This window comes from Oryctolagus cuniculus, chromosome 1 (genome assembly GCF_051225735.1).
Source record: "Oryctolagus cuniculus isolate XC-2025 breed Fujian yellow rabbit chromosome 1, ASM5122573v1, whole genome shotgun sequence".
NCBI lineage: Eukaryota > Metazoa > Chordata > Mammalia > Lagomorpha > Leporidae > Oryctolagus > Oryctolagus cuniculus.
Window position 1 is genome coordinate 59,774,255 of NC_142867.1, and position 13,777 is coordinate 59,788,031.

Below are 13,777 nucleotides of genomic sequence, written 5' to 3' on the forward strand. Positions count from 1 at the left end.
AATGTGATTCACCACATTAACAGACTGCAGAGAAAAACCATATGATTATCTCAATTGATGCAGAGAAAGCATTCAATAAAATTCAACACCCTTTCATGATGAAAACTCTAAGCAAATTGAGTATAGAAGGAACATTCCTCAATATAATCAAAGCAATTTATGAAAAAACCACAGCCAGTATCCTATTGAATGGGGAAAAGTTGGAAGCATTTCCACTGAGATCTGGCACCAGACAGGGATGCCCACTCTCACCACTGCTATTTAACATAGTTTTGGAAGTTTTAGCCTGAGCCATCAGACAAGAAAAAGAAATCAAAGGAATACAAATTGAGAAGGAAGAAGTCAAACTATCCTTCTTTGCAGACAATACGATTCTTTACTTAGAGGATCCAAAGAACTCTACTAAGAGACTATTGGAACTCATAGAAGAGTTTGGCAAAGTGGCAGGATATAAAATCAATGCACAAAAATCAACAGCCTTTGTATACACAAGCAATGCCATGGCTGAGGAAGAACTGCTAAGATCAATCCCATTCACAATAGCTTCAAAAATAATCAAATACCTTGGAATAAACTTAACCAAGGATGTCAAAGATCTCTACAATGAGAATTACAAAATCTTAAAGAAAGAAATAGAAGAGGATACCAAGAAGTGGAAAAATCTTCCATGCTCATGGATTGGAAGAATCAACATCACAAAATGTCCATTCTCCCAAAAGCAATTTATAGATTCAATGCAATGCCAATCAAGATATCAAAGATATTCTTCTCAGATCTAGAAAAAATGATACTGAAATTCATATGGAGGCACAAGAGACCTCGAATAGCTAAAGCAATCTTGTACAAGAAAAACAAAGCTGGAGGCATCACAATACCAGATTTCAGGACATACTACAGGGCAGTTGTAATCAAAACAGCATGGTACTAGTACAGAAACAGATGGATAGACCAATGGAACAGAATTGATACACCAGAAATCAACTCAAACATCTACAGCGAACTTATATTTGATCAAGGATCTAAAACCAATTCCTGGAGCAAGGACAGTCTATTCAATAAATGGTGCTGGAAAAACTGGATTTCCATGTGCAGAAGCATGAAGCAAGACCCCTACATTACACCTTACACAAAAATCTACTCAACATGGATTAAAGACCTAAATCTACGTCCTGACACCATCAAGTTATTAGAGAACATTGGAGAAACCCTGCAAGATATTGGCACAGGAAAAGAGTTTCTGGAAAAGACCCGGGAGGCACAGGCAGTCAAAGCCAAAAACAACTATTGGGATTGCATCAAATTGAGCAGTTTCTGTACTGCAAAAGAAACAGTCAGGAGAGTGAAGAGACAACCGACAGAATGGGAAAAAATATTTGCAAACTATGCAACAGATAAAGGGTTAATAACCAGAATCTACAAAGAGATCAAGAAACTCCACAAAAACAAAACCAACAACCCACTTAAGAGATGGGCCATGGACCTCAATAGACATTTTTCAAAAGAGGAAATCCAAATGGCCAACAGGCACATGAAAAAATGTTCAAGATCACTAGCAATCAGGGAAATGCAAATCAAAACCACAATGAGGTTTCACCTCACCCCAGTTAGAATGGGTCACATACAGAAATCTACCAACAACAGATGCTGGCGAGGATGTGGGGAAAAAGGGACACTAACCCACTGTTGGTGGGAATGCAAACTGGTCAAGCCACTATGGAAGTCAGTCTGGAGATTCCTCAGAAACCTGAATATAACCCTACCGTTTGACCCAGCCATCCCACTCCTTGGAATTTACCCAAAAGAAATGAAATTGGCAAACAAAAAAGCGGTCTGCACTCTAATGTTTATTGCAACACAATTTACAATAGCCAAGACCTGGAACCAACTTAAATGCGCATCAACGGTAGACTGGATAAAGAAATTATGGGATATGTACTCTTTAGAATACTATACCGCAGTAAGAAACAATGAAATCCGGTCATTTGCAAGAAAATGGAGGAATCTGGAACACATCATGCTGAGTGAAATAAGCCAGTCCTAAAGGGACAAATACCATATGTTCTCCCTGATCGGTGATAACTGACTGAACACCAAAAAGGAAACCTCCTGAAGTGAAATGGACACTATGAGAAACGGTGACTTGCTCAGCATAGTCCTGACTGTTAATGAACAACTTAATACGTTATCCCTCTTAGTATATTTTTTGTCTGTTCTACTTAATACTACTGGTTTAATTCTGTAATTAATACACAGTTATTCTCAAGTGTTGAAATTTAACTGAAATGTGATCCCTGTTAAACATAAGAGTGGGAATAAGAGAGGGAAGAGATGTATAATTTGGGACATGCTCAAGCTGACTTGCCCCAAATGGTAGAGTTAGAAACATAGCAGGGGATTCCAATTCAATCCCATCAAGGTGGCATGTACCAATGCCATCTCACTATTCCAAGTGATCAATTTCAGTTCACAATTGATCATAATGAAAGGACTAAGGGTCAAATGGATCACATAAACAAGTCTAGTGCCTGCTAATACTAACCGATAGAATAAATAAAGGGGAGAGGGATCCAACATGGGAAGCGAGATACTCAGCAGACTCATAGAATGGCAGATGTCCTAAATAGCACTCTGGCCTCAGAATCAGCCCTAAAGGCATTCGGATCTGGCTGAAAAGCCCATGAGAGTATTTCAGGCATGGAAAGCCAAGACACTCTGGCAAAAAGATCTCTGTGAGTGAGATCCCAGTGGAAAGAACAGGTCTTCAAAGAAGGAGGTACCTTTCTCTGAAGGGAGGAGAGAACCTCCACTTTGACTATGACCTTGTCTAAATAAGATAAGAGTCGGTGAACTCAAAAGGCTTCCATAGCCTTGGAAACTCATTAAGGAGCGTAGGGAGATTACTGATGCCATAAACAGGAGTGTCAATTTGGAAATTCAACAACAAGAGTCACTGTGCACTTACTCCTCATGTAGGATCTCTGTCCTTAATGTGCTGTACATTGAGATTTAACAAGTACTCAAACAGTATTTTTCACTTTGTGTTTCTATGTGGGTGCAAACTGTTGAAATCTTCACTTAATGTATACTAAACTGATCTTCTCTATATAAAAAAAATTGAAAATGAATCTTGATAAGAATGGAAGGGGAGAGAGAGCAGGAAAGGGGAGGGTTGCAGGTGGAAGGGAAGTCATTGCAGGGGGGAAGCCAATGTAATCCATAAGCTGTACTTTGGAAATTTACATTCATTAAATAAAAGTTTTTTAAAAAAGAAGACAAATATTTAAGTATAGAACCAACAATGTTTTAAGTAAATTTTTATCACTTTGTGGAATCTCATATAATTAACTCTTGTTTGATCTCTGTTAGCAGTTTTATGAATTGATCAGTTTCCTTTTTAGACTCCTAGAAAGTTTTATTTAGTTATTTATCTTAAATTTGCTAGAAACCTGCATCTAATTATAAATGTTAAAAGCTCTTTAAAATTTAATTGTAAATCTTTCTAGAGAAAACTCAGAACTGTGGATGACTCACCATGGTTAAAATTCTGATAATAACTCAGCAAGCAATGCAAATTTAGTTATTTCCATTGAATGCAGCATTTTAGAAACAGCAATAGTGTTTCACAAACCTATCCTGCCCTTTATGGCCTCTGGTTCTGTGATGGGAGGAACAGTACCAAAGATTTTTGAAAGGCTCCCAGGGTCCTTATCCATTACAAAAGAAATCATGATTGATATTGTTCCACCAAGATCAGCATGCTTTCATAAATTTTAAATATCTAGACTAGTTACACCAGTAGCATACTTATACAAACAGAACTTAAAGTTTATCATCATTTCCAGATTTGACAATGTTTGCCATGTAGTCCAACACATCTAATTAGCTGTTATCTCTACAAGATGAGAGATGCATGCTCTGAAAATTTCCAGGAGTCTATTTGGAAATCTCAGGGAAAAAAAAGTTAATTTAGAATTTTCATCTGAGGTAACTTATCTAAGATGGCAATGATTAAATTATTTGGTCACAAGATGACCTCAGATCATTGTGTAATAATAGTTATCTGTTTAATTGGGGTGATTTAACCAGGATTACAGCTAGATTTAATCAGAGTTATAAAGGGACCACTTAAATTGGAGGAATCTGGAAAATATTATGCTGAGTGAAATAAGCCAGTCCCAAAGGGACAAATATCATATGTTCTCCCTGATCAGTGACAACTAACCGAGCACCAAAAAGGAAACCTGTTAAAGTGAAATGGTGACTTGATCAGCCTTTGCCCTGACTGTTGATGAACAACTTGATACGTTATCCCTCTTAGTATTTTTTTCTCTGTTCTGCTTAATACTATTGGTTTAATTCTGTAATTCATACACAGTTATTCTTAAGTGTTGAAACTTAACTGAAAAGTGATCCCTGTTAAATATAAGAGTGGGAATAAGAGAGGGAAGAGATGTACAATTTGGGACATGTGCAAGCTGACTTGCCCCAAATGGTAGAGTTAGAAATTCCAATTCAGTCCCATCAAGGTTGCATGTACCAATGCCATTTCACTAGTCCATTTGATCAATTTGTGTTCACAATTGATCATAATGATAGGGCTAAGAATCAAAGGGATCACATAAACAAGACTAGTGTCTGAAAATACTAACTGATAGAATAAACAAAGGGAGAGAACGATCCAACATGGGAAGCAAGATACACAGCAGACTCATAGAATGGTGGATGTCCTAAACAGCACTCTGGCCTCAGAATCAGCCCTTAAGCCATTCGGATCTGGCTGAAAAGCCCATGAGAGTATTTCAGGATGGAAAGCCAAGACACTCTGGCAAAAAAAAAAAAAAAGAAAAAAGAAAAAAGAAAAACCAAAACCTAAATGAAAGATCTCCGCGAGTAAGATCCCAGTGGAAAGAACAGGTCATCAAAGAAGGAGGTACCTTTCTCTGAAGGGAGGAGAGAACGTCCACTTTGACTACGACCTTGTCTAAATATGATCAGAGTCGGTGAACTCAAAAGGCTTCCATAGCTTTGGCAGCTCATGACAAGAGCCTAGGGTGATTACTGAGGCCATAAACAAGAGTGTCAATTTGTTAAGTCAAGAAAAGGAATCACTGTGCACTTACTCCTCATGTAGGATCTCTGTCCTTAGTGTGCTGTACATTGAGATTTAATGCTATAACTAGTACTCAAACAGTATTTTTTACTTTATGTTTCTATGTGGGTGCAAACTGTTGAAATCTTTACTTAATATATACTAAACTGATCTTCTGTATATAAAGATAATTGAAAATGAATCTTGATGTGAATGGAAGGGGAGATGGAGCGGGAAAGGGGAGGGTTGTGTGTGGGAGGGAAGTTATGGGGGGGAAGCCATTGTAATCCATAAGCTGTACTTTGCAAATTTATATGCATTAAATAAAAGTTGAAAAAAAATAAATAAATAAAGTAAATATCTTTTAAAAATCTTAGATCTTTTAAGATTTATTATTCCTAACCCATCAAAACCTACTAAAGACAACAGGGAATATAAGATATTATCTTTCCAAATAAACAAGTTTTTTTTCTTGTTCAGTTACCAAAAAGTAAAGAAAACTTGCTGCCTTGGTTTGTTTCTTCTTGTGGGAAGCCATCTGGACAGCCTAGAATTTAAATAGACAGTAGAATAATGTGTCTAAGATAATGAGTATACACCGTATTATAAAATAGTGTAAATAAGAAAAACTTGAGGGCTTTTTTTTGCATGTGAACTATATCTAATACAGCATTGGAAAATAAATAATTAAATAATACAGTCTTAAAGAAAGCCTTTAGACATTTGTTATAAAAGTCCTTTGTCTTTCTTAGCTTCTATTTTTCTTGATAAATTGGATTTCCAAGTGAGTTACCCTCTTGCCTCTGTAACAGTACATTTTCCCCTTTCTTTTTATTATTATGTTTTTTATGTTTCTTTACTTTAAACTATTTAAAATAGTTTATTCTTAAATGTTTAAACACACAGAAAAGCAGAGAATGTAAACTGACAATTTTGTTCACACCCAGATTTAAAAACTAGAGATTTGAATGTTTATTTAATTACATTTATAATTTTATATGTATTTATTATTGTAATCCAGAAAAAGAAAAAAAGAAGTGGTGGGGGAGAACAGGAGGGAGAGGGAGGGAACATCATTATATTCTTAGAATTGAATCTATGAACTACATTAAATTTATTTCCTTTGTATTAATATCACATTAACATGAAAAGAGTAACAGATGGCATAAAAGATGGAAGGATGACATTCAGAAGAGAAAGATGGGATGATGTATAACTTAATAGAAATGTTCATAGGGAAGGAAATGTATTGGTAAAGGCCCAGTTTTCCTGGACATCCATTAAGCAGTGACCCAACAAAAAATAATGTAGCTGGCATATGCAGACTTTTTAAGTATTATTTATTTATTTGGAAGACAGAGTTACAGATAGGCAGAGTCAGAGGCACATAGAGAGACCTTCCAACCACTTCTTCACTCCCCAAATGGTAACGACAATGCCTGGAGCTGGGCAATCTGAAGCCAGGAGCTAGGAGCTTCTTCCAGGTCTCCTGGCCAGGTATAGGGGCCCAAGGACTTGGACCATCCTCCGCTGCTTTCTCAGGCCATAGCCGAGAGCTGAGAGCCTATATGGGATGCTGGCATTGTAGGCAGCGGCTTTACCTGCTGCACACAACAGCACCTGCCCCAGACCTATGCAGTTTTAAGGGCAGACTATGCAAGGCTGAAATTCATAGGGCAGGCTGACTGGAGAGTATGTTGGACCTCTCCAGCCTGGGGTAAGCGAAGCTCCTATCTACAGGTGGTATATCTTCTTCCTCAAGGAAGCCTCAGTTGTACTCCAAGGTCTTTTCAACTATTTGAATCAGGCTTCTATATATCTAAGTCAAATGATTTTAGACTTAGTCAAGTCAACAAAATTACTTCAGAGCAACACTTAGATTATTGTTTGAGTGAATAATTGGAGAATAAAGTCTACCCATATAGAAAAATATATTTTTTTAAATTTGTCTCAGAATTGGGGAGTGGCTTATGAGAGAGGGAGCAAGAGAGAGGGAATCTTTCATCCCAAACGACCACAGTATCTGAATGCTGGACAAAGCTGAGTCCAAGATCCAGGAACTCAATCCAAATTTCGTACATTTGGGATGCCAGCACCTCAGGCCAGGGCTTTAACCCACCATGCCACAGCACCGGCACACCTGTTAATTTTTAATACCAGTTAACATTAAACAAAGGCCATGACATACTCAAATGAATAATAATTTTATTCATTTTCCTAAAAATGACTGAAGGTACAAATTTGCATTTTTCCAATGATTCAGGTTAAGGATGCAAAGAGCCTTGGGTGCATGCAATTTATACTCTTTGCTCTCTTACCAAGCAGACATGGACAGATGTCAGTGGTTTCCGAGGCCATTTTTTTTTATTTGACAGATAGAGTTAGGCAGTGAGAGAGAGAGACAGAGAGACAGGTTTTCCTCCCGTTGGTTCAGCACCCAAATGGCTGCCATGGCTGGTGCCACGCCGATCCAAAGCCAGGAGCCAGGTGCTTCTTCCTGGTCTCCCATGCAGGTGCGGGGGCCCAAGGACTTGGGACATCCTCTTTTGCTTACCTGGGCCACAGCAAAGAGCTGGACTGGAAGAGGAGCAACCAGGACTAGAATTTGGTGCCCATATGGGATGCCGGTGCCACAGGCTGAGGATTAAAATAGTGAGCCATGGCGCCAGCCCCTGGGGTCCTTCTGAAGCTCATAGCATACATTTATTTTCTTTCTTTAGAAAAAGTTTGGAAATTAAAGATATCCAAGATTCCAATCCATCACTACAAATAATCATAGTGTCCCAAGGTAACTCATTATGTGGCTAGGTAATCAAATGAGCTGCTCCCAAAGAGAACCCTAGAGAATGTCTTGTTTGCATCACCTCTCAGGACCTAACTCTTTTATGAATTCCTCATAGAAAAAGGGTCAGTTCAGCAGTGGGGCTTAAAAATGAGTGTTTTCCTCAGCTGAGAATAGAGCAAAAGTCTACTGCAAATCCCAGTTAATGCCAACTATCAAGGGATGATTGAGACTGACCAAGACCCAGTACATAGTTTCAAAAACACAGTGTAGTTCTCTGGATCTCACTCTACTGTCCTTCGGGTGAGGCTCCTACACCTTTAGTTCTCCATCTCTAGAATGAGTTGGTCCCAGACCTCCAAGTGAGGAGACAGTACAAAAGTAACAATGTCCTGAAGGAAACAAGACCCTCTGAAACTAAAAACATCTATCCTAGGAGAAGGCCAGCTTCTTATTTTATAGCCTGCAGTCCGTTTGGGAGGTGGGGTTTCTGTTTTCCCCTTCTTTTCTAGAATTCTCAGTCTTAACAAATTTTCTGCTGGGCTCTTCAGGAGAGAGGAACAGTTGAGGTGCTGAAATCACAGGAAATCAGAAGGATGCTTGTTGCTCAAACAGGCTTCCCCTTCTCAGCTACCAAGATTTCCCTTCCTCTAGCCATTCATTCCTTTCAGCACTGGCGTTCTCTGCTGCTCTTACTTTTCTCACAGTCTCTTGCAAGCAAACGTTGGATTCACTGGGCACTGCCTCGGAAGCAAGACAGAGTTTCAGCAGTTCGCCACCCATTTTCTGACACGTGGGAAGGAGTCAGGGAATGGTGAGTACTAATGCTGGCCAGCACCATGGTCCTCAGAGGCATTGATACTCTTTCTTTTTAGGTTCAGAATAAGAAAGAGAACAGGACTGTAAATAGTTTGTCCTCATATCTGCTGGAAGAAGGGCAACTGCCAATGATTCCCTCTTATCTGCATGAGCAGCCCACGTGATATAACTTGTGTTTCTCCTTATTAATGTTTTCTCCTTTCAAAGGAGTTCACCTAGGGAACCACCACAGCTCTGTCCCTCAAAGGCATGCTCTGATTTAGACAGGATGAGTAGTGCCCAATAATATTTGAGTGCATGTGTGTGACAGTACCCATGCATGAAGAAAAGTCCACTCATTCCTACATGATTTAAATCAATCGTTCACTAATTCAATCAATGTGAGATCATTTCATGAAAATGTAGCGCATTCCAGGAAATGTATAATTGTGGAGTAAGTAAGATCATTAAACACCGCCCCACACACACACACAAAAAACGAAAAAACTGAGATCCAAACATTCCAGCTCTCCATTGGTGCCCACACATCCTGGGAGGCAGCATGACATGGCTTTCTGTCACTCCCGTGGGAGACACGGATTGATTTCCTCGCTTCTGCGCGTTGCAGGCAGCAGTTAGGTACTCTGTGACTCTGTCTGCCTCTCAATTAAGTATCTAATTGAAAGTCAAAAAGAGGCTTATAAACAAATATTTGTGTATACTTATTGAATACTTTTGAAAACCATATTGTTATTTACATATACACATCCACCAAATTGTACACATGAAAATACATATTTCATTTAATAATTTAATAAAAATGTACACGTAAGACAGTGAAAATTAATACTTTAAAAATTGTAGGCCGGCACTGCGACTCAATAGGCTAATCCTCCGCCTTGCGGCGCCAGCACACCGGGTTCTAGTCCCGGTCGGGGTGCTGGATTCTGTCCAGGTTGCCCCGCTTCCAGGCCAGCTCTTTGCTATGGCCAGGGAGTGCAATGGAGGATGGCCCAAGTGCTTGGGCCCTGCAACCCATGGGAGACCAGGAGAAGCACCTGGCTCCTGCCTTTGGATCAGCGCAGTGCGCTGGCCTCAGCGCGCTGGTGTGGCGGCCACTGGAGGGTGAACCAACGGCAAAAAGGAAGACCTTTCTCTCTGTCTCTCTCTCTCTCACTGTCCACTCTGCCTGGCAAAAAAAAAAATTGTAGGAAAATGAGATTAGCAATAGCTTATTTTACAGTGTCCTTAAGAACTTTTCCTGTAACAGTATTTTTTTCTAAAGTTTAATGATGATCCTTAATAAGGAACAGATTTACATTGTAAATAGTACACACAAACACATTTGTATTAAAACAAACGTTTTCTGTACAGTGTGCCTATGCTATTGCAAGATACAGTATTTTATTTCCTCACTAGAGATTAATAAACATTAGTGTAACCCACTAATTATATTTCATTATCCATGAACATGTTCTACTTCTGGTTTCAGAGGGACAGTATTAAAAGCACTGACTTACAAGAGAGATTTTTAGTTCATGATGTCACAGACATTATCACTAATTGTTTCATGTTATCTGTTTACACTGTAGCTAAAGAGAGGACCTTGCTTACTTGATTTTACCGGTCCCTCAAAGTATTCTCTGTCTCTTCCTTCATGGCCTATCAAAGACAATTGATCCTCTTGCAAGTTCAGGCTGAACAGAATTCAAATCCAATATGGACAAAAAATCTTATTGTATCCCTGTGGTCTTAAAATCAAGTCACTCCTGGTTGTTCATGAGCAAATGATCCAGCTACGACAATTATGTTCATACTTCTCCTCTACTCCCAGATAGACATGGAGTCTTACTGTGAAAACAAACACTGAAGTAAGGATTTTTGTCATTGACTTTTTAAATCTCGAGACAGGAGGGCTGACTTCCTGACTATTACTTTAATCTTTCTTAGGGATAGCAGGCTTCATCGCTGAATCCAAATGATGTGTGCCTTCCCTTACATTTTCTCACATACTTGTGCATTAGTTTGGACCCACTCATCCTATTCTTTGCTGTGGACATACAGTAGAGTGTAGACTTGGATACGTATTCTGTGCTTGGCTTCAGAGCACTGGATCAGTGCCTGATTTACTACCGATGCACCCACAAACTGAGTGAACTATAAATCAAATCAAACAACAGCATGAATTAGACCAAACACTGTTATGCCATATGAAACCTTACAAATATGCAGACAGGTGGCATGGCCTCACGTGAAGTTTTCCCACACTGCACTGGGCTGCTAGAATCTGGACCTTTTTAGAACTACTTCGGCTCCATGACAATGAGGTCACTTCTTGCTCTACTCTTTTAACAGCATCTTCGGCATCAAAGCTATTCCTCTGATGAAGTTAAGGAAGGAACCAGAAATTTGGATTATATCATGATTGAAAACAGCATCTTAAAATTTTCTTTATTTCTTGGAAGGATGATAAAGAATCCACTGGAAACAAAAAAATATGAAGTTAAAGCTGAAATATGCTGTATTTGTGTAAAATAGAAAACAGCATACACTCTGGGATTTATAAGAATAGGGAATCCACATAACGTATTTGCATTGTTTTTCTTTGGTTCAGAAAAACAATGTATAATTTTATATGAAGATATTTCAAGTTATTGTCCACAAAATTATTCACCAGTGATTCAGTGGATGATAAGACCCTTCTATCAAGAATTACCAAGAAAGCATAGTTCTAGTTTGGCTTTATCTGCCAACCCAATGGCTTCATAAGAAATATAGGAATGGAAAAATTAGAAAAAATCAAGTATCTTAAATTTATAAAAAGAATTCCTAAAAACACATCTAATCATCCAATGAGAACTTGGATTGATCTCTTTCTGTTCATCTGCAGACAGAAATAAACACTGATGGGCAAAGAGAACCAATCCTATCTGACTGAATTCATCTTGCTGGGCCTATCTTCAGATCATCGGACCCAGATCGTACTGTTCGTGTTGTTTCTCATTGTCTACCTGCTGACCGTGTCTGGGAATCTGCTTATCATACTTCTAATTTATGCTGACTCTCGACTTCATACACCAATGTACTTCTTCCTTAAAAATCTGTCATTTACTGATCTCTGTTTCTCCACAACTATCGTTCCCCAGATGTTATTCCACTTTCTGGCCACGAGAAAGGTCATTTCCTTTACTGGGTGCTCCATTCAGATGTTTTCTTTCCTAATAATGGGATGCACAGAGAGTTCACTCCTTGCAGTGATGTCTTATGATCGGTATGTGGCCGTCTGCAAGCCCCTGCACTACACCACCATTATGACCCAGAGGGTTTGTGTTCTGCTGGTCATGGGGGCCTGGGCTAGTGGAGTGTTTGTGTCTTTGGTAGATACCACATTCACTTTATGCCTTCCCTATCAGGGACTTAATGTAATTAATCATTATTTTTGTGAGCCTCCTGCACTCTTGAAATTAGCTTCAGAAGAAACTTACAAGGCTGAAATGGTCATCTTTGCAATGGGTGTGTTAATCCTCCTAGGTCCTGTGTCTCTCATCCTTTTCTCCTACTGGAATATCATTTCCACTGTGATTCAAATACAGTCAGGAGAGGGGAGGCTCAAAGTCTTCTCTACCTGTGGTTCCCATTTCATTGTAGTTGTCTTCTTCTATGGGTCAACAATATTTACCTACATGCAGCCCAATGCGAAGAAAATGAATCAGGGGGACAAGGTGATCTCAGTGTTCTACTCGGTGATAACACCCATGCTGAACCCATTCATTTATAGTCTGAGGAATAAAGATGTGAAAGAGGCATGTAGGAAACTATTTAGAAGATAGCCTCACAGAGAGAGGGATATTTTTATTTGAATATAATATAGAATATGGTACCCACTTATGAGGAAAAGCTGAGAATGTGAAACAGCTTTTAGATGAGTATGATTTTTTAAAAGGGTCTCAACATAGGGCATGGTGAACAGAATTATCATGCATAAATTAAATTTCAAATGAGCAATAGGAAAGTTGTATCATATAATTGAAATTTTCAATGAAAACCTGGCCATGAATCACCTTGCATACATAAAAACTGTGTAACTGACGACCAATAGGAAATCTCAATTGCCTGCTAGAAATTTTTTCTCTCATCATTTTAGAGGTCAAATGCCCACAATCAAGACGTCTTCAGACCACACTCCCCTGAAAGGCTGTGGAAGAGAGAGCTTCCCTACTCTTCCAGCTCCTGGGAGCTTCTGGGGGTCCTTAGCTTGTGAGAGTATCAATCTCTGCTGCTGTCTTCTGAGGATGTATCCCTGTCTGTGTGTCTTTCTTTCTTCTTATAAAAACGTATGCCATAATATTTTGAGCCCATTGAGTCCAGGATGATCTCATCATGAGATTTCTCTTCATTACAACTGCAGAGGAATTTATTTCAATTTAGTCACATTCAGAATTAACAGGTTGATTTATTATTTTAGGTGACACAATTCAACTCATTGGAGACTTGGAGGTTCTTGAAGAGAGATGGATTTTATTTAAATTCAGTGTAAAACATCAAGATACTATGCTTTGAAAGGTCTTGTTGGGAATTGTATGGAAAATAGATTGCGGTGGGATAAGCATGAAAGCAAGAAAATAATCAGTAACTTGAGCCCTATTGCAGAAGCCCCAGTAAGGATAAACTGCAGTGGAAGTAATGGGAGGTGGAACAGAGGAGGAGGAACAACAGCTGGGTAAACAGGATATAGAGATGAAAAAGGAGGAAGGAACAGAATATCCTTACTAAGTCTTTGGCCTGAGTGACAGTGTGGATGATTGGAAAGGCTCAAAAAGGGAAGTTTGGTGGGGATGTCATGAATCCCCCTTCGAACTATTTACATGACTCTATGTTATGTGCAGTCTTGTCACACCATCCTTCTGTGTTTCACTGGTTAGAATAAAGCCTTCCTCTGGACAGCCAGGGCATGTTAGAGTACACAATGAACCTCTGGTGTGTTTCTTACCCTATTAGATGACATGTGGAGCATTTTGAGTATAAATGCAGACTAGGTTTCTAATCCTTTGGTCATTCATAGATTGGAGGGCATCATCACATGGTGAAGAACATCATTGGCTCCTGTT

The 13,777-nt window shown here is 39.1% G+C and overlaps 1 protein-coding gene across 1 annotated transcript; it reads left to right on the forward strand.

The window, feature by feature from the left end:
- Positions 1 to 11,575: 11,575 nt before the first annotated feature.
- Positions 11,576 to 12,499, forward strand: LOC138846511 (olfactory receptor 2D3-like). The gene has a single exon (XM_070062530.2). It carries the CDS (start codon positions 11,576 to 11,578, stop codon positions 12,497 to 12,499), a length of 924 nt encoding a protein of 307 aa, XP_069918631.2.
- Positions 12,500 to 13,777: the final 1,278 nt, after the last annotated feature.